The following is a 25981-nucleotide window of genomic DNA, read 5'->3' as shown; positions in this document are numbered from 1 at the left end:
AACATTAGACGTATGCCGTATGACACACATTTCCAGAACATGTCCATGCCAATAGGAGTCCTATACAGTCCCTCAATTCAATCAGAAATGTAAATATTGGAAAGAGAAGAATAATTCCATTTCTGATTTGAGTAATCCTCCTCATTATCATCTTTAGTAGACTTGACTAATCCTAAAATGAAAGTATGCTTACACTGTTGATGAGGAATGTCTATCAACTCCAGCATGGAGGGAGGCTGCAATAAAGAATGATAACAGTATATAACTGCAGCCATCATGAAGTGGGAACAATGTAGAACGGCCATTAGCTTCACTAACAGAGAATTTATGTTTCATTACACAAATCACAATTCAATTACTAAACAGGAGTAGGTGATACGAGACATCGAGCGTTACAGACGTGTTACGTACAACACCTGTTCCTCCGGGAGAATCTGTTCAAATGATATTCAAAGCTCAAACACTTGTCTAAAATTAACACACGTTTCTGCCTGTTGTAAATCCCTTCTGACTGTAATACACAAAGCCAAATATTGTCTCTTTTCATAGTTAATTCCAAGTATACACATGCGTTTAAGTGCTCTTATATTTATAGCAACACTTGTATGTTACAATACATGGAAGTACGTTTTGCAAGTGTTTAGAATAAATTAAATCCAAACTTAATTTTCACCATTTATACCAGGTATAAGATTTACACCTACATTTATTTAATCAACTCTTACAATGCTCTTGATTTTTTGTCCTCTTGTATCTGTTTTTGTCATGAGATGTTCATAAGGTATAACACGTAACTTCAAGTGAGAGTTTATGGCATATTTTGGCAAAATAATGATTGTTTTGAAACGTATGGTCATACATATGAACAGTAGAATAAAAGAATAATCTGCAGGAGTTGTTTGAGAGGTTTCTGTGCATGGTTTTTAATTCCGCTCGTCAGAATCGGCATGTAACTGAGATCTAGGCTGACTGCTGCTTTCAGTTGTATTTCATGTATACATAGGTGACCCACACCTTACCTACAAATGTCATTTGAGGAAACTAATTACCAAAGTGAGCGCATTAATGACTGATCATTATCTAAAAATGATAACAATTTATTAGTAGAATCCGGGCTAATCGACCCCCTCCAATTACGTTAAAATGACACATCATTTCCCACAGTGTACTGCAGGCACCAGCAGCTCTTCTTCCTCACTTCATTTGCCACCCACATGCTACGGTAGCTAATTATAGCTGCACCACTCCCACCTATCAGCTGAATCAGTGTGAGCGGAGCGAGAGAGAGGAATGCACACGTTTAATTTGACACATTTAGCCAAACATAAAAAAACATCTCTGCACAGTGGACTCATTTAGAAATTCAAATGCAATTTTCTATTTATAGTTTTTTTTTTTGTAGGAAAGATAGGAGGGAATATTAACTCTACATGGTGGTACTCTAAACTAAATGTATCCCTATTGAAGCATAAAGGAAATATGAAGAGACTGAAGTTTGACCTGAGCACACGTGTATATAAAAGCCAGTTAAGTATGTGGCAGATTAGCACCATATTCTAGCAGAGGCTAAAAGACCAGATTAGAGGCTAATGATTGATTTTATGGACGTTTACCGGCCGGAGCAGATCCCATTAATGCAAAGGCTCTGTCAATTGCAGCTTAAGTAGAAACAGGAAATAACTACAGCATGCACAGAAGCTTCAGCCTCCGAGCAATGCTCTGAAATGCTATTTTGAAAACAAAGGTGTGTGATGCTTGTCCAGAAAAACGTTTGGTAGCAGATCCATGCCAGCTACGTGGACTCTTCTTCAGACGGCTGTCTCTAGTGACTGTGGATGCTCATGGAATATATATAGAATTCAGAGATAATCTGTCAAAGTATCAGCATTTCATCTCCGCAACATCTTGCCAGACAATGACGCTGGTGAAGTGCAGACACTAATTAAAGTTATAAATGAAACATTTATGAAGAATTAGTCGTATAAGTAGCACCCTCTTCAAAAGAGCTTGCAAAAAAGGCGGCCCAAAAAGTATAACAAAATGAGTCGACACCCTCCAGACCCGGCTGTGTAGATTTCTTTTCATGATGATTTCTGGGAGGGGAGCTTTGCCTTTGATCTGTTGCAGCATGACAAAAGAGCCAAGGCTCACTAGAGGCAGCAGAAAACTGAAAGAGGATCAGGAGAAAACCAAGAAGCTGCAGAGTTTGAAACCAGAAGGTGTTGTGGGTAATATCAAATACTTATCTGGCCCAAAGTGCACCTCAATCGGTCACGAGCTCAGTTACCCTGTGTTTCACTGTGCATGGCTGTGGCTCAGGGGGGATACATCGCATATTACTAATCAAAGGGTTTGGGGTTCGATCCCCAGCCCCTGCAGTCAACATTTTGTAGTGTTCTTTGGCAAGATACTTAACCCAAAATTGCACACTTAGGCATGTCTACGGCATGGAAGTGTATGTCAGTTGCCTTGGATAAAAGTCAAATCACAGCATACCACTGATTGGTTAGTGAGAAATTGCACGACAGGGGAAAGCCAGAAAAATATGGCATTTTTAAATGTTTCAATAGCACAGCTCCCGAAAATAGAACACCATTTTGCTGTCACTTGATAAAACATCTTAAAAAGGCAGTCCGCAAAACTCGGGGTTGTTTGCATGGCCTTACTTACGCAGAAAGATTTTCTATTTGGAAAAGCAAAGAGGTCACATAAATGGTAGCAGGATATACAAGTTTGATTAGCCTATCCCTCCAAATAATAATAACATGGGAAATAAGGCTGCAGACCAGTGATTTGTCAGAGAAATATTGTTACATGTGTGACGCGAGATTGCCGCCATTTAAAGATAGCAAAGCTTCATCCAATAGACAGCAGAGTTTTCATTTACTTCACCCAGAAATTGTAAAAAGGCAGTCCAGACCAGATACTACTCTCTGTGTGGGTGTTTGCCTTTTTAGTGAGTGCTGCGTTGTAGATGTTTTCACATTTTCCACGTGGTGCTATCCAGGGGCGCCACCAGGGGTTTTGGGCCCCATGAAAAGATATCACATTGGGCCCCACCACCAGGCACAGGCCACGCCAACCAAGCACAATTGCTGTAGCCACACCTCCAGAACCCAACCCACTCATTTATGCTTTAAATAACTCTACCTGTACAGGCTTAAATCTATCTTGTAGTCCAATACTAACCACACAATATTTACTGACAGAGTGGTGAAAATATAACACTGTGCAGACATGCAACATTCTGCTGCAGTAGAATTCACTATTCTATATAACACTAACATTCCTGACAATAGACCTTAATAGTCATCTTTTATGGTGTACATGCTTTTTTAATAACATTTTTGAATGGAACATTCATAAATCAAAATAAATATAACTTAAATATGTGAACATTAACACCAATATTATCATTTATAAAATGCGATAACAAAAAGAAATAACATAAGCAGCAGATTTTTGTATTAAATATACCAACTACAAAATAAGCGGGTATTAAAGTGTAAACGGACAACAAAACGGAAATGGAAATGAAAAGGCCTGATGGTGGTGCTGAATCAGAGCCTATTACCTGTTCTCAGTCTTTTTCTCATCATGCTTCTGTAGTAATAATAATAATAATAATTCCTTATATTTATTATAGCGCTTTTCCAGATGCTCAAAGCGCTTTACATATACACATTACACATATTTTGTATACATGCAATGGTCACTGTGGACAACACCCACAGGAGCAAGTTCAGGTGAAGTGTCTTGCCCAAGGACCCACCGGCTTTACAGACGCAGCAGCGGCGGGTTTCACCCCTTGATCTGATGATCATTGCACAGCGCACTGCGCCACACCGTCCATCTTCACGCCTCGAAGTCATCGAGGCGCTTTTACAAGTATACATTAGTATTATAGATGTACTGTGGACAATACCCACAGGAGCAAATCCGGGTGAAGTGTCTTGCCCAAGGACACAACGGCCTGACGCAGTGGCGGCAGGAGCGGGTTTCGAACTGGAGTTCCCCAGCACTCCCCCTTGATCTGATGATCGGATGCACAGACCACTGCGCCACCCGTCCCTAGTGATCCAATATCGTTACCATAGACTTGCCCTGGCTCAGCCTTACTCACCAAGAGCCCAGCGCCTAGCCTTCTTACAGGCAAAGTCACTGATCAAGTCCTTGAAGTCCAGCTTTCTAGCCAACTGACTTTCAATGGACAGCATGGCAAGACTGCAAAGCATTATGGGGGGTCAGGGCTGCTGAGCCTAGAGATGGATCTGTTGGTCCTGGCACCAGGGGGAGGGACGACTGGGTTAGTGAATAGCTGCTGAAAAAATGTACCTGCATTTATTAAATGTCAGCTAAAACAGCAGTGAAATTAAAAACCTCTGAATTTTCTGTGAAGATATTAACAGTACTTAATGTCAGCAAAACATTACAAGTATTATTTACAATGGACTAAGCTTAGCTAACAGACTAATTTCCACCACTCATAGACCACACCCACCTCTTCTCTTGAAAAACTGGGTGACATACTGTCACCCTTTAGTCCCTCTCTCTTGTCTTTCTCTCCTTTCTTTTCTTTTTGAAAGCCTGACTTTGTTAGTCATTGAGACATCGTACACACGAGCAGTGCCGCACAGCGTTTGGTGGCAGGACCAAACCATTACATGTAAATAGAGGGGGGTGTTTGATGCTTTGGATAATTAACTTTTGGAAGAAAAAAAGTGGAATGAATCGTAAGTTTAGTGAGTACATTATCAATATGACGTTATATTAATGTTAATTATTGATGATTGATGAAAGGTTACTTAAACATTTTTTCTTAATGTTCTAAAAATGTTTGGGGCCCCTGTCAGTCACCGGCCCTTAGAATTGTCCTAACTTTTGACCCCCTTACGGCGCCCCTGGTGCTATCACTGGGTACTACCCGCAGTAAAAAGCAATATGGAGGAAAAGGACCTGGCACCAAAGAAAGTGAAATGAAATATATTGTCGGTTACATTCAGTCAGTCAGTGTGTTGCCAAATCAGTTTTAAGTATATTCCCTGGCCTTTCTTAAAAACCTTCTCAATGAGATTCACATAGACTTGTTACACTTTTCAATTTGGGAAAGCAGAAGATGTTTTGATTAGCTTGTCCCTCAGAATAATAATAACTTGGGGAAAAGAAGGTGTTGGTTTGAGCTTTTCTTATCACCGACCAGCTGCTCCATGATTGAGATGTTGCTTCTCGAACACAACAACTCAGTCTGCTGCTTCTGACAGTTGAATATGATGCATGTCTGCATTGTTACGGGACGCTCTAACAGCTACTACATTAACAATAATTACTGTAAACTTCACACATCATTTCGTGTCCACAATGCACGAAGAGCTGAGATGACCTTGTAAGCCAAATGAGGTAAACCGTTTTCTCTGGAATGTGTGTGGTGTCTCTCGTCGCCCTCTATTTTATGACCATCTCCAGACTCATTTGAGCAAGTCTTCCGTTCCCGGCGGGAGGGAGAACTGCTGGAATTGACAAAGTGATTGGCAGAAGTGCATGCAGGAATAATTTGACTCCTGTCTGATTTTTCTCGCACTTGGCACACGACACCTGCAGACACTTGATAAACATGTCAGCTGCAGCTAGAATATAACATTTTTAGGCAGCATTTATTTGCACAAGGTAAGAGGAAAAGGACAGGATGGATTTGGAGCCAGCCAGACAAAATAAGACGGAGATAGAGGCAATTTTGTCAGTGTGGTTCCCTGGAGAAAGGTGCATTCTGTTACTGCCTCTTTAGTCTCACCATCCCTCTCTCCTTTTTGCTTCCTTTTAGTTTCAAGTTGCATTCATGAAAAGTGCATGACCCTTTCTCTCTCACGCTGCTGAAACCCTCCCTCTCTATCTCTCTCTACACTTTTAGCCCAATCAATCCACTTAGAGACAGACTCTGAGAGAGGAGACGTGGGGGTGAGGAGGAGGAGGAGGACGGAGGGGAGGAGAGACTGAGGTTGGGAAACAGAGTAAATGCTTTGGAGGTGGGAGGGAAGATTCTGGGAAGGAGAAACAAGATTACGTAAGGAAGGGAAGGAAGGAGGATGTGGAGAGGAAAGGCAAAAGGAAAGCAGATGTTTGGGATGTTGTGCGCAGTGTGGGGTTTTGGGTGGAGTTGCAGGGAGGTGATGGATGGAGTGAGTGGAGGTGTCCTTCACGCAGCATTTCACTACTTGCCCTTGACGTACAGTAGTATAAAAAAAAGAGAGGCGGTGTGTGTGTGTGTGTGTGTGTGTGTGTCGCAGCCAGTCAAATTTGCTAGTGGAAAGCAATTTGTGGCTGCACTGAAGGAGTGGGAGATAAAGATCGAGTGGGGGGTGTGTGCTGACAGGACTTGGTTGAGAGGAGGAGAGGACACTGGTGTCATTCACTCTTTTTTTTTTTATTCGTCATCTGCGTTGTTGCTCTTTTGCCTTGTCATGGTGAGGACACGTGCAACACACACACACCAAACAGTATGTGTGTGTGTGAAAGCTGCATTTCTCTCTTCATTTTCCTGTGATACACTACATACATAATACACAAGCTTTCCATCTCTCCCTCTCTCACTCTCACACACACATTCGTGTTTCGCTGCTGATGTTGGAGTGCAGTCAGTTCAGAAGAGTCTAGAAGTATCTTTTTATCTATTTTCTCATCTAAATTATTCACTTACTGTGTGTGTGTGTGTGTGTGTGTGTGTGTGTGTGTGTGTGTGTGTGTGTGTGTGTGTGTGTGTGTGTGTGTGTGTGTGTGTGTGTGTGTGTGTGTGTGTGTGTGTGTGTGTGTGTGTGTGTGTGTGTGTGTGTGTGTGTGTGTGTGTGTGTGTGTGTGTGTGTGTGTGTGTGTGTGTGTGTGTGTGTGTGTGTGTGTGTGTGTGTGTGTCATATACATGTGTATGTTTTGAGTGCACTGTAATATGATGTCTTCAGTTCAGATGAGGCTGTGTGAGAGACATAAAGTGTGTGTGGCGCACTTATCCTATGATGGGTCAGGGTTTGTGCTTTAATGCACTCACTTGTTCAGAACCTCACTTGCTCTGAAACCCAACCGGTTTTACAAATGGGAAATGACGGGTGTTAATAACTCCCTCCAGGTTTACCAATAATATGTTGTTTCCATGCCAAACATATGCATTTCTTGAAATAATGTCCTCCTGGCATGCCGTTTTAAATATTAACAATGTGAGGCACACTGTATTATTCATAAAAATCTTGTCAACGTGAGAAGGTAGAAATGTGTCAAATCTAGTGGCACACCTCAGACTGACTGGTTCATGGCTAACTTTAGTGTTAAACCAGCGTACCATATGTGTGACACATGGCTTTAGGATAGGAACAAAAGGATTGCCTGTAAATGATTAGTAATCATGGAATTAGGAGCTTAAAACTGAACTCTAATTGGATGGATATTTAAAGTAATATTAATAACCTGCTCCAGTCATTCAACAAGCATGGGAAACTGGTTAGGGCTCAAAATGAGCTCAATGTTAAAATCCACATGGTAACATGCTTACAATGACAGCTTTATTTAATTATATAGCACGATTTATACAGGGGGGGACAATTGAAAGAAAATACCTAATTGCAATTATTTTTGACTGATATTGCTATTCTGATATGGTTCACAATATGAGAGGGTTGACAAAAACATTCAACATAAGTATTTATTATGAAGTCTGCAAATGACTGTTTGTTGGCGACTTGGCGGGGACTGGCAGCACCACTGTAGAGACCTTCAGATATTTTCTCATATTTTGCCTTATCCAACAAATGGGTTTACTGCGATTTGCATTTTTGCACCAGTCCATATTGTGATGTTCGATAAGATTTTGATTAATTGTGCAGCCCTACTTTCATACAAAAAAGAAAACCAAAAGTGCGAAAAAGAAAAAAGACTTGTACAGCAAGAAATGTTATTTTCAATGTCCTCCAAACTTTGAGCATTGGAGAATTTACCTGAGACCCCTGTTCTCAATGGTTTAAATTAATGGTGTGTTTGATAGCATCTTAACGCCTATCCCCCTCTCTTTGTCCCTCGCCAGCAGCGTCCGGTGCAGCAGTCCTTTGGTTCCTCCCTGTGCCGGGAGTCTCACTGGAAGTGCCTCCTCCTGACCCTCCTCATGTATGGCTGCTTCGCCACGCTGGCCTGGTGCGCTCTGTGTCGCGTCCCCGTCCTCGGCTCCTCCTCCGGTCCTCTGGGTTCTGATGACGACGCCACCTCGGCCGCCTACTACAACGACATCCTGCACCTGGAGAGCCCGTGCTCCAGCGGCTACGTCTACATCCCGCTGGCCTTCTTGGCGATGCTCTACGTGGTTTACCTGGTGGAGTGCTGGCACTGCTTCTCCAAGACGGCAATGTTGGCTAATGCCGAATTCCAGGTCTGTGGGATAAAACAGTAAAAGCATTAAAGGGAGCCTATAATGCAAAATGCACCTTTTGATGTCTTTTATACATAAATATGTGTCCCCAGTGTCAAAAAACAAAACCCTGAAGCTGATCCAGATTTGCGTCCGATATGATGTGGACCCACGGCACTATCAGTAACAATGCCCGACATGTTTTGGACGTAATATGGTCTTTGTTTACATTAGCAAGCATCACTAACACTCAGAGCTAACCTGTACTGGAGAGAGTATGTGTAAAAAAGCAGGAAATCAAAAAAGGAACTGACCTTGTGATAAACCCGCAAGACAGAAATCATTTGAGCTCCATACTGTTTCAAGTTCTCTAACGGGGATTACATAGAGGGATATGAGGGATGTCTAAAATGGATGATCTGTTTGGCATTTTGAGCAAAACATATCAGACATGTTTTTTTTATATTTTTATATACCCGAGACCCATAATATATGCCTACAAATAGCATAATAGGAGACCTTTACATTGAACAAGAAGGCCTCATAGCTTACAAAAATGTTGGAAGATGTTGCTAACATATCTAAATGTCATTATTTGTCTGATATTGGAATTCTGAAATGATTTGCAATGTTAGAGGGTGACATCATTATTCTCCTATCCATTGGAAAAAAAGAAGATGTTTACCCAAGTCTCTAGACATTTCTTTAGGATTACAACACTTTATAATGGTGTATAGACACATACATTCCCTTAAAAAAATATTCTATCTCTTTTGATTTGATTGAATAAAAAATTACTTGGTGGCTGTATTGACATTTCCATTACATTTCAATCAGTCGTTCAGCACCCAGCTGAGTGTGGAGTTCACTGCTGCAGTCTAGGAATAGCTCTGTGACCTTGAGCTAAGCAGCAGAAATCTGTTTACTTCATTGCAGTGTGCAAAAAAGTACACGTCCCACCGTCCGGGACGTGTTATTTACAATATCGGACAAGTAGATCTTTCAATTGACTTGTCCGGCAGACAAGTGACGTTTTTCGCCCCGATTTATTGACAAATTATTGATAAATTCAGTTGACAAAAGGCAGAACTCATTCGCAAATTGTACGTGTCCGCCATTGTTCGTTTAGAAATGTTAGTTTCGGTTCTGCTTGTCGATTCCTAAGGAAATGCATCTCGCCGCTTTCTGTACAGTTAGACGGGGGTGGGGCGGAGCGGAGCGGAGCGGGAAGTGTAGCACAGTGGCAGGGTTGGGAAGCAAAACTCGGTTCCGAGTAGGAACAAATAACAATTGTCCGGTACCGGGATTAATAAGAGTTGTGAGGACAGGAGGCGAGGCCGAACCCCGAGCCCCGCGGACTGCAGCTCTCTCTCTGCTCCGTATCAGCTGATCGCTGCACGGTGCAGCTCAGCGTCTCTCTCTCTCTCTCTCTCTCTCTCTCTCTTTCTACACACAGCGGATGCGCTGCCTGTTAACAGCCTCATCTTTGTCAAACTTTCTTATGTTCTTTCTCTAACACGTAATGAAGGTTATTCAGCGTTTTAGCTCCTGAGTTGTTAATATTGACCACCATTTCCTTTATGAAGTGAAGCAGCCTCCCTGTCTGTGTCCTCGCGCTGTCCTCACATCAGCGGACCCCCAGATTCGGAGGAGCACAGGGATGTCAGTATTGTTTATGAAGCAGGGTATAGAAAGTACATTATTGAAATGAAAATTCTATTTATTTACTTTTACAAACAGTGAGCAGCTGCTCACTGTTTGTAAAAGTAAATAAATGCGTGCAAGCGTCTTTGAGTTGTAGAAAAGCGCTAGGCCTATAGGCTATACATATAATGTATTATTATTATTATTATTATTATTATTAGGTTATGTCCTATGTGTTGGACATGTGTGGTTGGACTGTGTCTCACAGGCAGGTTGCAGTGTAACATCAGAGGACACTGGGCCAATTGTACATTCTCAAACTGCACCACTTAGAACTAACTAAACAAAGCAGAGATTATTTTTATATAATTGTATTAAATAACCGTAAGAAATTCAACAGTATGAAGTGATTTGTAAATAGGAATACAGATTTGACTTAATGTTTTCATAAATATATTTTTCCCCCAGTTTGTCATGGGACTTATTTACCCTCTCAAAGAACTGGAACCGAGAACCGAGAACCGAAAATAACCGGAATCGAAAAGCAGAACCGGAATCGTTAAAATCCAAACGATACCCAACCCTTGTGTGATGCAGTAAAATCTTACCGCTCACTTACGTTAGCGGTGTCGTAAAAACCGTGGGAAAATGTAAAATACGATGACGACGAAGAAGAAGATTCCAGTGGCCCCAATTTTTGTCCATTCTGGACAAGTGAAAAATGTATTCGGACAAGTAAATTGCCAAACTCACTTGTCCATGGACAAGTACTCTCTAAAAACTTTTTCTCACACTGCATTGAAACTGGTAGTGTCAGCAAAAGCCTTTAAATAAAGAGCTTGTATACATAAATTGATGTGTTAAATGTCTGCTGAGACAGTTGCTGATCAAGATAAATAAGGGCTTCATTTCCTGCAGTTCAGTCAGGAATTTTAACATTTCAAGAGGAGAGAACACTTTCAATTTCTTTCCTAAAATAGTCTTTGCCCATTTATATGGAACTGAGCAGACCCAGAGGCATCAGTCTCTCTTTCATCTATCCTTGTCTGCTCGGTCTTTTATCAGGGGCACATTGGTTACTGTTCATCTTAGTTATATCTCTCACAGGCTCCGCCCTCTACTGGACTCTATGGGTACTCTCTTACCCCGCAAGCATTCTCCCACTGAGACTTCTATAGACGTAGCCGGCCCTGGGCGGGCCTACCTGAATGCGCGCGCATCACACCCTATAAAAGGAGGCCTCGCCTCCTGACCATCATCCTTTTCTCTTCAGCAGCGGAAGTGATTCCACGAGAGACTGCAGACGTTTGAAAGAAGAATAAAGAGTTATCATACCTCCAGGGAGTCGCCACTGCTAGAGACCCGGGCCTGTCCTTCGTGCCCTGGTTGAAATAGCGGGCGCCGATCCCCACCACCTTGCTTCGAGTGGTTGGGGGACCAGGATATGGCTGAGGCGGTGCCATTCACGTTCGCCATTCCTTCCGGGTCTGGCGTCCATGGAAGTCCACCGCCCAGGGCTGTACTCTCCCTGGATGATGATCGTGGCGGCGGATGTGTGGGCTACTCACTTATTGCGAGAGATGCCCCCGCCTCACCAGGTCAGAGCGATTATTGGGCCGCAAGGCCGAATAAGTAGCTTGGTCCACGGGCCTTGCCCCAGGCCCGGTTCCCCCAGGGACCGGTGCTCGGTGGCTTCACGTGATATAGGGTCGCCCCTACTTCATCACAGGCCGCCACCGCTGCCCGCCGTGTGATGTCCCTGGGATATCACGCCGCGTGGCACTTTCCAAAGAGGATCGTGTTGATCTCCTGGGAGCCCCGTGTTTACGGAAGGGCTCTTTGCTCACGGGATGAGGATTAGTCGCAGCGTAGCTGCTTCTTGCCCATTCCCAGAGGAAGAAACACTGTCCTACACTCCCCGCCCCTGCTGTAAACCCCAGTATTGGGAGCCAGCAGGTGGGCGTGTGCACGTGAGTGGAATAAACCGAGTGCTATCAAAGCACTGTGCGGGTTCAAGAGACGCTATTGCCGGCATGCTGTTGTCAGCAAACACACTTTGCCTAGTATAATGGCTCCGATTAATGCATTTCACCGTTGCAATGGGAAATACAGCGTTAATACGTGGGCGCGCGGCCCTCGTGAGAGTGGCCGCGGTGCGTTCAGGAACCCCCGCAGGAGAACGGTGGTTTACGTTTGTAAACTCTAGTTCTGGAGGGAGGTGTGTGTGTGTGTGTGTGGGAAAAATGCATTCAGTAAAGACTATTGCATTTATCCCAGAGTAAGAGTCATTTCTTTCCACAATTCCACTTTCCCCCATAATGTCCGGTTCAAAGAGACGGCATTGTGAAGGCGCGCGCGGCCCCCCTCCCCCGAGGGCGGGCCACGGTGCGTTCAAAGATCTCAGTAGAGAGGTGAGACGAAGGGAGAGGTGCAGGCACGGAGATCCCGTGCCCGCGGCGCCCTCCACCTCTTCGGCCCACCCCGTGGAACCGGCGTGCCGGCACTCACGGGGACGGGTTTTCCGTCTTTACGGATCTGGCTGGCGGGGGGAGAACATCTCTCCGCCCGGGACGAGGGGGCGAATCCCGCCTCCTCCCTGTATAATGCACAGATCACTACGTTTTCTAATAAGAATGAGGTTGATCTATATCCAAATCTAAGTGTATTTTGTTTCCACAAAGGCTACACTTAGGCCTACACACAATGTTAACCGTACAAATTCCCCATTCGCTGCCCCAGCTGTAGCTCCTGTAAAGGAGGTGGCTAATGGGCGTGCGCAGAGGGGGATGAACCGCAGGGAGTGCTATCTAAAGGAGAGCGCTATGCGGGTACAGGGACATTATGGCCGGCGTATTGCTGTCAGAGAACACACTGCGCCTAGAGCAAAGACTCCAATGCAGTTTACCCGTAGTGGTAAAGGCTGCATTATGGCGGAGTCCGCACTCACACAAGAGCGCGTGGCGGTGCGTTCAGGGACCTTAGTAAAACACACTACGCCTATAAAGACTCCGATTAATGCTGTTTACCGTAGTGGTGAGAACAGCATTAGGGTGGAGCGCGCGCTCACACAAGAGCGCGCGGCGGTGCGTTCAGGGTCCTCAGTAAATAATCGGCCCTTTCTGTGTCAACCCTCCAGGGGCAAATCTTCCCTTCGCGGGGAGTTTTTTTGCGGTGGAACGGGTCACCAGAGAGTATCACAGCTTCATAGCTGCTGCCCCACAGCTGAGGGCCTGTCCATTAACACAATGTTCTGGGGAATGGAAACTCAGCTGTGTGCTAACAAGGTGGAGGGACAGGAGGACGCAGCGTCCCACTGTACCACATGTCTATACACTGTATCACATGGACCACTGTCTTGTGGGTGTCCCACACTCACCTCTTTTTATGGGCATGCGAGAGGTAAATGTGTACTATCAGGGTGGATGGACAGGACGCTGAAACGGGGCTATTCACTCCAGTTCTGCAGCGTCCCACCCCCTTTTATGGGCATGCGAGAGGTGAAGCTATCCTCTCGAGAGGGGATGAGTTTCCTCTCAGCAGAGATTCAGGCTCTGGTGCAGAAACAGGCTGTGTCTGTTGTGCACTCTCAGCACAGGGAAGAGGGTCTTTATTCCATATACTTCCTGGTTCCCAAGAAGACAGGGGAATTCAGACCTATTCTAGATCTCCGCGGCCTGAATGGCCACATTTCCCGCAGGAAATTCTGCATGCTAACTATGAAACAGTTACTGGGGCTGGTGCAGCCAGGCGATTGGTTCACCACCATCGACCTGAAAGACGAGTACTTTCATGTAGAAATTGCTCCAAAGCACAGAAAGTATCTGCGTTTTGCCTTCCAGGGAATAGCCTACGAGTACAACAGGCTGCCGTTCGGCTATTCCCTATCCCCACGCACATTCAGCAAATGTGTGGCCACAGCGCTTCAACCACTGCGCGCACACGGCATGAGAGTTTTCTTTTACATAGACGACCTCATAGTCATGGCTGGGTCACGGGAACAGGCAATGTTTTGCACAGCACAATTGATCACACACCTAACCAGATTAGGCTTCGCGATCAATTGGAAAAAGAGCACCCCCATACCTCACCAACGGGCGTTGTATTTGGGTGTGGTGCTCGATGCAGGCACGTTGCGCGCCACCCTGTCAGAGAGCAGACGTGCGTCCCTTCTTCAGGGGGTACGCAGACTGCGACAGGGGGCAACAGTGACAGCTTTTACTGTCATGCAGACGCTGGGTCTCATGGCGGCTGATCACATGAGGGTCCCGTTAGGGTTACTACATATGCGCCGCCTGCAGAGGTGGTTCTCCAGCCTGCGCTTGGATCCCAAGAGGCACAAGTGGCGGCTGGTGACCATACCCCCCTCAGTGAGGGGCAACCTCCGGTTTTGGGGGTCCCCGGATCACCTCCGGAGGGGGTCTCCACTGGGACGGGTGACCTCCTACATCACAGTGTTCACGGATGCATCCGGAACAGGATGGGGAGGGACCTGCCTGAAGAGGGCTTTAGGTGGGCGCTGGGCTCTAACAGAGTCTCGACACAGCAACCTCCTAGAGCTACGGGCGGTAGTGTTAGTTCTCCGGCATTTCAGGCCCCTAATTCAAGGGAGGCATGTAATGGTCAGGAGGGACAACAGCACCACAGTGGCTTATACCAACAGGCAGAGCGGAGTCCGCTCCGCCGCCTTGTTGACCACAGCGGAGAGGCTGTGGTTATGGGCTTCAGAGGTGGTGTTATCTCTGAGAGCCCTCCATATCCCGGGACTGGAGAACGGGGGAGCCGACCTCATGTCGAGGGGCGGCCCCCTGCCAGGCGAGTGAGTGCTTCACCCGAAGGTGGTGAAGCAGATCTGGGCCCAGTTCGGGAGAGCGGAAGTGGATCTGTTCGCCAGCCGGAGAAACAGCCACTGTGCCCTGTGGTTCTCCGTGGCTCGGAGCGACGACCCACCCTTGGGGATGGACGCGTTTGCACACGAGCCATGGCCAAGGAAGCTGCTATACGCCTTTCCACCGCTGCGTCTCATTCTCCCCCTCCTGAGGAGAGTGAAGCGAGAACGTCTGTCAGTCATCCTAGTGGCTCCGGATCGCGTTGGGGCGCCGTGGTACTCAGAGATGACACAGATGAAGGTGGGCCAGCCCTGGGCGGTTCCCCAGTTCTGGGGGGCGATGTCTCAAGAGGCAGGTGCAATCGGGGCGCCAGGCCCCTTCATAAGGTTTTATCTCTTGGACATGTCGGGCTCTTTCTCCTCGTCTGTACTTGCGGGGGCAACACAGGACTGGTAGGGGGAGGGGGGTTGTGGGTCAGTTGGCATCTGACCCCCTCCCCGGACGTAATGCGCCTTCGCTGTTCTCGGGCCCTCTGAGGGTCCCGGGATGGGCGAGGGGCGCGCTGGGCCCTTACAGGGCTGGAGGGCTGCTCTCCTCCTGCCGAGAGCAGGAGGGGGGGAGCCCTCCACACTTTAGTCCACACACTCGACACGGGGTCAGTGTTTGAGTGTGGGGCAGGGGCTCTGGCGCTCTCCCTGTTATCCTTAGGGATTCAGGGAGGCAGGCGTGCAGTTAGTCTTTTCGGGGCCGAGGGGGCTCTCCCCATCCAGGGTGGGGGGGTCCCCCGGCACTGTTTTTTGAGCACACTTTTTGCGAGGTAAGCGCAGCAGGGTGTGCTCTGTCAGCCACAGCCCAGATTTCTCCTCGGTTACAACCGGGTTAAAGGAGAAGGTGGGGCAGCAGCTGCTGACCATAATAGCCGGTCAGGGGCAGTAGGGTGGAATATTGTTGGACGACAGTGCGCGTATATATCGTGGCTCCACCCACTGTACCCATAGAGTCCAGTAGAGGGCGGAGCCTGTGAGAGATATAACGTCGGGTTACGTAGTGTAACACTTGTTATATTAGCACAGGCGGAGCCCTCTACTCGGGGCACTGTCAGTCCTATTCCGCTCGCTGAAGAGAAGTATAGGATGATGGTCAGGAGGCGAGGCCTCCTTTTATAGGGTGTGATGCGCGCGCATTCAGGTAGACCCGCCCAGGGCTACGTCTACGTCTATAGAAGTCTCAGTGGGAGAATGCTTGCGGGGTAAGAGAGTACCCATAGAGTCCAGTAGAGGGCTCCGCCTGTGCTAATATGACAAGGGTTACACTACGTAACCCGACTATATGTGCTACTGCCAAAAACAGCATATTTGTTTTTCAGACTTTCAGGGGCACAGATCTTATGATTAATTGATCTGCGTAGAGATTTAAAAAAACAACATAAACAAAACCTGGCAGAGCCTGACTTGCACCAGATTTAACTCAAATCAGCAAATAAGACGAACCTAATTGTTCTGCTTGCAAGAACTGCTCAGGCAATGTCGCATCTTAAATTGTTTGTCCTCGTTTTCAACAGATGTGTTTAGAAGGAATTGAAATAAAATATATATCTCAAAATAACTTGAATCTAGTCCTAAAAAAAGAACACTGTCTCGAGGAAATGCTAATGTCTTTTGTTTGTTATACAGTATAATAACTTGAACTATCTCTTTCATGTAATCTGCGAGTCCTAATTGTGTTATTTATTTATTCTCTCATAAGGGAGCAGAAGGGCATTTTTATGTACCCTCAAATTTGACCATATAAAGTCAATGCATGAATGTGTCTTGAATGAATTCTCTGACACAGGAGGTGTACGAGCGTGTGCAGAGGCTCCAGCAGGCCACACCCTGCATCTGGTGGAAGGCCATCAGCTATCACTACGTCAGGAGGACCCGACAGGTGACCAGGTACCGCAACGGAGACGCTTACACCACCACACAGGTGAGGGGAGCTTCACGTAAATATACTCTTTTAAAACAACTGATATGCGAATCTTAATTTCTCCTAGTGAAATATTGCATCCCTGTGTGCAGGAATACAAGCATCATACTTTGCCCCCCCCCACCCCCCCCCCCAGGTGTACCATGAGCGGGTGAACACTCACGCCTCCAGCTCAGAGTTTGACTACGGCCGCTACGGAGTCAAAGACGTGTCAAAGGAGCTGCTGGACCTGCAGCTGCACCCTGCGGTCCGCCTCCGCTTCACCAAGTGTTTCAGGTCAGACACCCCAGTCAGACTGGAATTAGATGGGTTTTTGGTATCGTTTTTCATTATTATTTCCCTTTATGAAACAGCCATACGTAGGGGGTTGTTTTCTTTTGTTCTTAAAATCTCCTTGTCCCTGCTGTTATGTACCTTCCCCCATTCATTGTGCACACATCCTTATTTTTGGGGGGCTAAGAACGTTTTTAACAAATCTTTGTGCTATTTAGCTTCTCCAGTGCACGTGCTGAAGCTGCCTACCTCACCCAGGTAAGACAAGATATAAAGAATTAACATATTTAGTATATTTTATTTATTTTCTGCTCTATCAATGTAACTAAATGAATGTCTTATCTATAAAATGTGATACAATAAGGTCAACCCTAGTTTCCAGAGCACAAAGTGTTATCTTTCAATTGTTTGCTTCATTCTTAGGATTTCCACTCACTGCACACCTGCGACAACAACGGCAGATTTACCACTCAAATGTCTTTCTTTGAAACAATCATCTCTTGATTTTGGACAGAGATAGAGAAAAGCAGGCTTCTTATTTCTAGCCAGCAACTATTGACTTAAATCTGTCATTACAGCTGTTGCTGGCAGATTCAGCTGTAGCTAGCCAGCTTAATAATGTATCACATTTTTTATGAACACTTGATGAGGTAGTAGGTGCAGTTAAGAAGTTGATCCAAGTATTGTGAAGTCCAGGTCTGGCCTTCACACTGTTGGGTAATGAAACATAATGGATGTGATAGTTGTGAAAATAATTTGAGCTTTAAACAAAAACGACCACAACATAATACAGTAGTAGGTTAAAGATAGCAGAGATTTGGAGATAATGCTCTGTTAATGAATTCTAATTCTAGCACATCCTCTTTCTGTTATTCAAAGCGAGCTCGCTTCTTCGGGGAGAACGAGGGACTCGACGACTACATGGAGGCCAGGGAGGGGATGCACCTGAAGAACGTGGATTTCCGTGAGCACATCCTGGCGTTCCCTGACCCGACCCGGCAGCCCTGGTTCTCCCGGCACAAAGTATTCTGGCTGGCCTCTGCTTTCCTGATGTCCTGGCCGCTGCGCGTGGTGTCAGAATATCGCACGGCGTACGTCCACTACCACGTGGAGAAGCTGTTTGGTGAGGACGAGGATGGTGGCGGAGGAGGTGGGGGTGTAGGAGGGCCAGGTGGGGGAGGAAGAGGGGATGGGGTTGAAGGAGGGACTGAGAATGGACTCCATCCTGGAATCAACGGGACGAGTTACAGAGCCATCTCTCGGGTCAACACGGTGGACATGACGGAGCTGGAGTGGCACATCCGCTGTAACCAACAGATGGTGCCGAGCTACTCTGAAGCCCTGCTGATGGACTTGGAAATGAGTGGGGGGACAAACCCCACCGCCTCTACGCCCATCTCTGGGGCCGCAAGCTCCACCCCGAGCACGGGGCTCAACCCGCCTCCTCTGGCTCTGCCCGTTGTCTTCAACTCGGCCTACCTCCTCCAGAGCTGCCCCCGCTGCCGGAGGACCACGTCCAGCTCCAGCCTGCCCTCCAGGCTGCGGGCCCCCATGGGAAACACAGCGCTCCTGAACGCTACCGTGGCAGGCATCAGGGCAGCGGGGCAGGGGGGTGGAGCAGGTATCGGGGGGCGGTTGGTGCTCAGTCGGAGCGGATTCTCTCTGGGGAGACTGGCAGCAGGCCGCCCGAACAGCCTGTTTCATTCAAGAAGCATGGGAGGAGGGCTGGGAGGGAGCAGAGAGGATGGAGCAGGGAGTGGAGGAGGGGGAGGAAGCAGTGGGGGAGGAGGAGGATTCCTTGGTTTGGGTTCAAGGCAGGACAACGAGGAGACCAGAGGAGTGCTGGAAGGAGAAGGGGATGAAGAGGAGGAGGAAGAGCAGCAGCAGGAGGAGGAAGCAGCAGCAGCAGCAGCAGCAGCAGTGGTGGTGATGAGACGGGATCAGGGAAGAGGAGAGAGAGACGAAGACGCAGAGCCAGACAGTGCAGGAACAGGCGAGGGGAGGGAGAGCGAAGGGGGAGGGAGGGAGCGTCCTCCATCCTATCAGGACGCGTTCTTCTTTCCCGTCCTCATCATACACGGAGAGGAGAGCTGCCACGGTGGAGACGACATGTGACGGTTAAAAAACAAACAGATTTCACATTAACAGCAAGAGAGTCTGGGCCGAGGCCGAGGGAGATGAAAGAACACAAAGAGGGGATCAGAGAGTGACGCAATAAGATGGGAATGAGGACAGAATGAGGTTGAAAGAACTACAGGAAGAAGAAATGATTGAGTAAGAACAAAGCATTACAGAGGTAAGAGCAGCTGTGGGAAACAAGGGCAGATGGGAAGGTGTACGGTAGAACATGACTGTTACAGGGAGCAGTGCATACAGTAAAAGACCGGAAACGCACTAGTTCAGATGAGATGATAGCTGACCGCAAAATAATATAAAGTCTGATGCTGTGTTCACACCTAATGTTCTCAGGCCTGTAAGTGTTAAGATTCTAATAAACATCTTAAATGATGGTGAGGTAATACCATTTGAACTTTTAACAGTATGTCAAAATCCATGTGTACAGACATATGTATGCCTTAGTGAGGATGGAACAGCTAGTGTTAGCATTGCCCTCATCGATCCAAACTCCATTCAAGCAAAAAAGCATTTTGAAAGTTGTTTGCTTGTCCCTTTGCGTACAGACCTCACAAAGGATTAACTTTTCTTATATTAATGTTGTGAGTAATTCACGTGACTGACACAATGTTAAATTCATCTACGTATATGGTGTGAACACAGCATCAGAATATGAGTGAAGCCAAATACTTAAACTGTAGACTTTACACTAAGATATTGAGAACGAGAGGAATAACAGAAAGACTGAAAACGTGGGAATGTATACTTCCAGATGCATCTATACAAGAACGGGAGTGAGAGGAGTAACGGGTCTAAAGACAGCAGAGCGGTAGTGGGTCATCTTTGAGGTAGACTCATTAGAAGATGAAATACAGAAAGAACTTCTAAATATGTCAGAGGAAGTAGGAGAGAAACAATGATGCGCGAGTATAACATTCTAACAACAATAGGCGGAGAGGAATAGTCAAATACAAACGGACCATGTCAGACCAGATTAATCAAATCATGAATTGAAAGATCACCTCAAGAGGAGGAGAGAAACAAAAGAAGGAGCAGCAACCCTGATCTGGAGTATTCAAACAGTCCCCCCCAGAAAAAGACCCAGATTCACTTTACTCCATCACACAGCATCTGTCGAGCAACTGTAACATTTTAATAAGATTGGAGAAGTATTGATTTCCTCCCTCCTCTTCATGCCTCACCTCACCATTAGCTTCCGCACCACTCTCTATCCATTACCAATATGGAGCTGATAGAAACAACTCCATACGAAGAGGAGAGATGGCTTTCTCTCCTTCCATCTTCTGTCCTCCCTCCATTTTCTCTGCTCTTCTCCTCCCTCACCTCCAAACATGCCAAAAGATAGGTGACATTGTGAGCAACACATCTATTGCTTTTTTGAAATACGAATCATTAGGGGCAACATCTCTTCCCGAAATTAGCCTATTGTGTTTTAATTAAAGTGAAAGGGTGTTGTACCGTAGTTGATGCACTACCTCCTTCTCCCTCCTCTACTTCTCTGCCATCACCACTCCTTCTTCTGTAGTGCTGCACCTCTCCTGCTCCTCAGATCACATTTCCTCTTCGCTCACTCCACAAATCACGCCTCCTCTCGGCGAGGATTCCTCCTCCACCATCAGATTTTATTAAGCAGATATATCACACTTTAGATAAAGTTTTTTTAAAACCTCTCCCCGTGTCTGAATATTGTCGAAGAGACAGAATAAACAAAATGTTAAGATACTGACAGGTTGCTAACACAGTTATGCCTGTATAGTTGTGCTCTAGTTTTAAACAGTTGTAGCCAAAGATAGGCTTGCGTAAAATGAGAAGAAATGAGAATAACCTTCCTAAAATAACAAGGTACTATATAACACAATACTGTACGTGTTTACGCATGATAAATCACCTCTTAGTCTCATTTATGTCCATCATTTTGGACCGCATGGGAAGTCAAACATGAGCTCAGCTGGTATACTCCTAAAATAAAAAACAGACAAGAATAATTCAGAGGTCGAATCGCTTTGTGCAGACGTTAACAATAATCAATCCAACAAAGAAATCCTTAAAGCCCTTTGATAGAGTAAAGGGCTTATTTTACACACCGAGAAAGATGACTAAAACTATAAACACTGTGAGCGTCCACACATCCAAAATAACGTGTTGGAGCCCCACAAGGGGTATTGTTGCATCGAGAGCGAAAAGGACACGAATAATAATATTAGAGAAGTTTAAAAATGGCTAGTGATTTGCATCTGTCAACACTGGAAGTGAAGAGAGGGACATAGATTCTGTAATAAGAACATTGAATTACGGATACAAATAAATCCTAATAATCCCTTTTACTAATCCCCGTCCTGTATGTGACAAATACACTTCATTTACGGATGGATTTGAACTGGCTGTTAGTGTTTAATCCTTCATCAAATCGCTCTTAAAGTGATCCAAAATATATTTTTTGCCACTTTCATCATAGTTGTATATTTACAGTTATCTTTATGGTTATCCTTCTCGGTGTAGACGGCCCTTTACTCATGCCCCATTGTGCCATGCTGCTTCCTCCTCCTCTTGAAGAATCACCATCAAATAAATAACAGTGCTCTCACTATAAAATGTTTAAAAGTTAGCCGGCATAGAGATGCATGTAACTTAATAACAGCTATCGTGCAGTAGCTACTAATGGCTATGTAGCAAATCTTTCTGCCATTGCAAAAAGCAGTGAACAAAAAAGTGAAATGTAGATATTTCAGACTCATGTAGATCATCCATAGGGTTTTCAGGCAGGGAGATAATTGGCACAGACAACACCACCATCAGTGCAGTGATTTTACAAAGCACACTAAACCTGCTGCATTAGCAAGAAGCATTTCAATTTGTTAGCTGGACATTTCTTACCATTCCCTGAGGTTCCGCAGCCACTCTGTGATGATGGAAGCTCTCCCTCGTTCTCGAAAAAGCACACTTAAAGAATGAAAGTTTGAAAAAAATATCCTACATGAGGAGTTTCCTGAAAAAGAGCAATGCTTCAGACGCGTCATAAATATGGATCCTTACACCCAACCTGGATTCAGCAGAGACAGCAGGAAACGTTCTTTCAATGAAACTTTCCGGAAGGATAAAGTAGAGCACGGCCTGGTTTGCTGTACGGGACACACACTCTGACACACATTCACACACACAGACTCTGGATCTTCCGTCACTTTCGGGGACATCAATCTGGAGTGGGCACAAGGAGACACATGGACAGATAATTACTGGACATCAGATAAACAGCAACCAGGATGTTTCTTTGTGACTAGACAACTGGAAAATGACTTGCTTAAGCAGCCGCTAAAAAGAAGACAATGTGAGATTAAAAGACAATTATTTTTACAGCTATATATTATTATCTCAGTCTCTTGACTTGTGGATAAAAACATCTCCATAAATGTCCCTGAACAAAAAGAAGCACTAAAAAGCATTGAACCACACTTCTGTTAATTTGATAGAGTTGCTTCCACCCATTCATTCACTCTGTTTATGCGTGTGTATTTCAGTTCCTATAGCCACTTAAATTGGAAATCACATGTAGTGAGCTTCAATTTAACATCCTAACTATCCTAATACTTTGCCACTAAAACTGACAAACAGAAAAATACAATTCAGTCTGTAATGTGCTGCTTTTATATCATCTGCATACTTGATTAGACATTATTTCAGGTTATTAAGTGATGTCTTGAATCCAAATGCCTTTGTAAGCTTCAGAATTGTTTTATTTATTAGCTGTTTTTATTTATTTATTTAATTTTTGTAAAACAGACAATGTACTTCCCATAGCCTTTGATTACTGAGCCTCCAATATGCGTTGGGTGCTTGGAGTTTTAATATTTAATGTGTTGCGACTGGATATTTATACTGCTTTATTATCAGTGTGTGTCAAAAGTGTGTCCTCAGTCGCTTCAGGTGTGCCAAGAGCTTTGTGCCCATGATGTCTTACACACACACACTCATGCGCGCTTGCATGTTTAGCCACAGCCATAAAGCAGCCATTATAACAGCTTATTTTAGACTAGAGTAACATCAACCCATAACAGCCACACACATGCAAAGTCTTAAAACACACACACACACACACACACACACACACACACACACACACACACACACACACACACACACTGAAAGCATGGAGCTGTCCTGCTTTGTTCCCTTTGTGTCGGACGTTGCCAACTTTTCGCTCAGGATTTCAGTTTATGCTGCATTCCTGTGTCAACACAAGCGGTCTTTCACACACATCCATCATGCCAAAGCAAAACACACAATTAGAACAGATAATGCCTAGGCTTACACACATGAACATAGACGAGCAGATGGTACAGGTGGAGATGATTCAACATTTACACAAAGTGACAAAAGGCTGGTTTTACTCAGGAGAGAAACTGAAAAAAGCTCACGAGTACATCCTCCCAGAATGTGTCTGATACGTTGTGTTGTGTTTCTGTCCACTAGGTGGCAGCAAAGCCTTATAAAGTGTTGCAATGCAGAGATGTATTGTATTCAGAGGGTAAACAGCAGTGAATCTCTAAGGGTAGAAAACAGCTGATGTCCTGCTCTCTGCACACACACACACACACACACACACACGTTTTTGTAAAGCAACTACTATGACATCACTGAGGTGCAGGCTAAAAGGTTAAAGGGACAGTTTACTCCCCAAAAAATGTTCCTCTCACCTGTAGTGGTGTTTTTCAAACATGTCTTTGATTAGCGTTGCAGAGTGTTAGAAATATCGCCTGTAAAGATTTACAATTTAATGGGACTAGAAGAATAAATCTGAAAAATACAACACTAATGTGTCTTCCAAGAATTGTGACCCTGTTATTTATGTTAATCCAGAGCTTGAGGTGAGTAGGAACTTTTCAAATGTTCTGGGGTGAACTGCCCCTTTAAACCTGCAGAGAGCAGTGCAGCTGTATGTGATTGTGCATTCACTGATCTTATTTTCCTTTAACTGTCACTGAATGTGTTGCGAAGCGATATCGCCCATATCCCTGCTTTGTGGCTGGACGTGTTGATGTTGCTAAGCAGCTTTCTGAAATTATAACCACAAGCAATAGGAGCTTCAGTCATAAAAATGACAACACTGTTAGAAAAAGGCAATTTGCTTATCAACCGCCAAGCTCATTCTCTGGCTGTCTTGTTTGATTTGTGATTTTCTTTTTTGAAAAGGTCACTTTAAAGTACACATCCGTCTCCAATGCCCACTTAAAGTTTCTTTGATTTGCGTTGGCACAACAATCCTGCTGTCGTTCTTGTTATCACTCGAATACCATTTACAATGCTCTAGCAATTATGACCAATGTATTGTTGTCAATACTGTAACTGTTTCTCTCATGGGACGAGTCCAGGCATACAGAGTTTGTCAAACACTGTAAAAAAACTTGTTTAGAATTGGTTTGACTCCAGATCACATGAACTCCAGCTGCATTTTTCATTTTTAGAAAGGACTTTGCTTCTAATGCGGACACTACAAACTGTGATTCATTGACAGTTAATGTCATTTATTTATAGTTAACAGAATTCAGGGTGTGACCTCAGACACTTTAATGTGTGCATTTACAAGCCTCCCTCAGAACAAAAAAAAGCAGCCAAGATTGAGCAAACACTGTATTGCACAAGTAGTTTTATTTTGTGTTCAAACTTTGTTTTTAGTTTTACAATGTGTCATGAGTTGTCTTATGCTTTATAATGGCAGTGATGACGCCTGTTTATTCAGCTGATAGCATTATGTCTAAGTGATACATTAGTGTCAGTATAATTAACTGATATTCAGTGTCTGGATCAAGGCTAATTTTATGATCAGGGTCAGATTAGAGTCAGTTTGGATTTTAATAATCATAATTGGAGAAAGGGAACCAGTGGCTGATGAAGTTGCACCCTGCTTAAATATGTGCTGCGTCACCTGACTGTTTGTCAAGTCACCATTGGATGATAAAGCTTTTTAAAAAAACGATATTCATGTTAAAAGTCCTCGAGTAGTGTCTGAGCTTGTAAAAGCAGCAGCAAAGATGATCACGTCACATGACATTTCAGGATGCCCATTTACTTTCCTGCTAAATATTTAATGCTGCTGGATTACCTGTGAGCTGTCAAACAAATGAAGTGTAACCACAATGTAGTCGTTATGTACATGCAGCCTCTATGGAACAATAATGTCACGTACAATGCATTATTGTCTTACACAGTGAAGCCAGGAATGGGCGCACTGTTCAAGCACCGTCGAGCAAAAATGTCCTCAGTATTTAAGCTAATTAATATGTAACTGATAATGAGATTGTCAATATCACACCAGACTATAGTTGTTGTCACTGGCCTGTTTCAGATAATGTAATTATTTCCTTTGAGTGGATGATGACAGTGGGGGTAATGGAGCTGGAGGCAATAACACTGTTAACTGATGCGCTCCTGCAATGATGATAACTAATTATCATGGAAGATGCAAATAAAGTCAACCTGCTTGGTATACCAGCGTTTGGTTTTGTGGGATTCTTGTTAACCTGATGTTTTTTTAATTTTAAAGATAAAATTGGGCAGTAATAACTTATTTTTTGTTTATCTGACCTCTCCAGCTCTTCTCAATGTGGGTAACCATTTGTGATGCATTAACACAAATGGATGATATACAGAAATTGCGCTTATTACAGCTTGAGCATCTTCTCTAGACTAAAATAATGCAATCATTTTGTTATTAGAAAAATACTTCTTTTTTTCTGTTAATTACAGGTCTTCAATGGCACTC

At 44.8% G+C, this 25981-nt stretch overlaps 1 protein-coding gene across 1 annotated transcript in view; it reads left to right on the top strand.

Annotated features, from left to right (window-relative positions):
* The window catches only part of LOC117463724 (transmembrane protein 151A), a 28449-nt gene extending 2727 nt beyond the window's left edge, over positions 1–25722 (top strand). Inside the window, exons 2-7 of the mRNA XM_034106114.2 lie at positions 8060–8398; positions 16681–16815; positions 16952–17091; positions 17307–17346; positions 17968–18229; positions 18269–25722. Coding sequence (XP_033962005.1) covers positions 8060–8398; positions 16681–16815; positions 16952–17091; positions 17307–17346; positions 17968–18229; positions 18269–19203 — 1851 coding nt within the window. The 3' untranslated portion in view covers positions 19204–25722. The remainder of the gene's footprint in view (positions 1–8059; positions 8399–16680; positions 16816–16951; positions 17092–17306; positions 17347–17967; positions 18230–18268) is intronic.
* The last annotated feature ends 259 nt before the right edge of the window (positions 25723–25981 follow it).

The sequence above is a fragment of the Pseudochaenichthys georgianus genome, chromosome 18 (genome assembly GCF_902827115.2).
Source record: "Pseudochaenichthys georgianus chromosome 18, fPseGeo1.2, whole genome shotgun sequence".
In the NCBI taxonomy this organism is placed as follows: domain Eukaryota; kingdom Metazoa; phylum Chordata; class Actinopteri; order Perciformes; family Channichthyidae; genus Pseudochaenichthys; species Pseudochaenichthys georgianus.
This window is presented reverse-complemented; position numbering and strand designations above follow the sequence as displayed.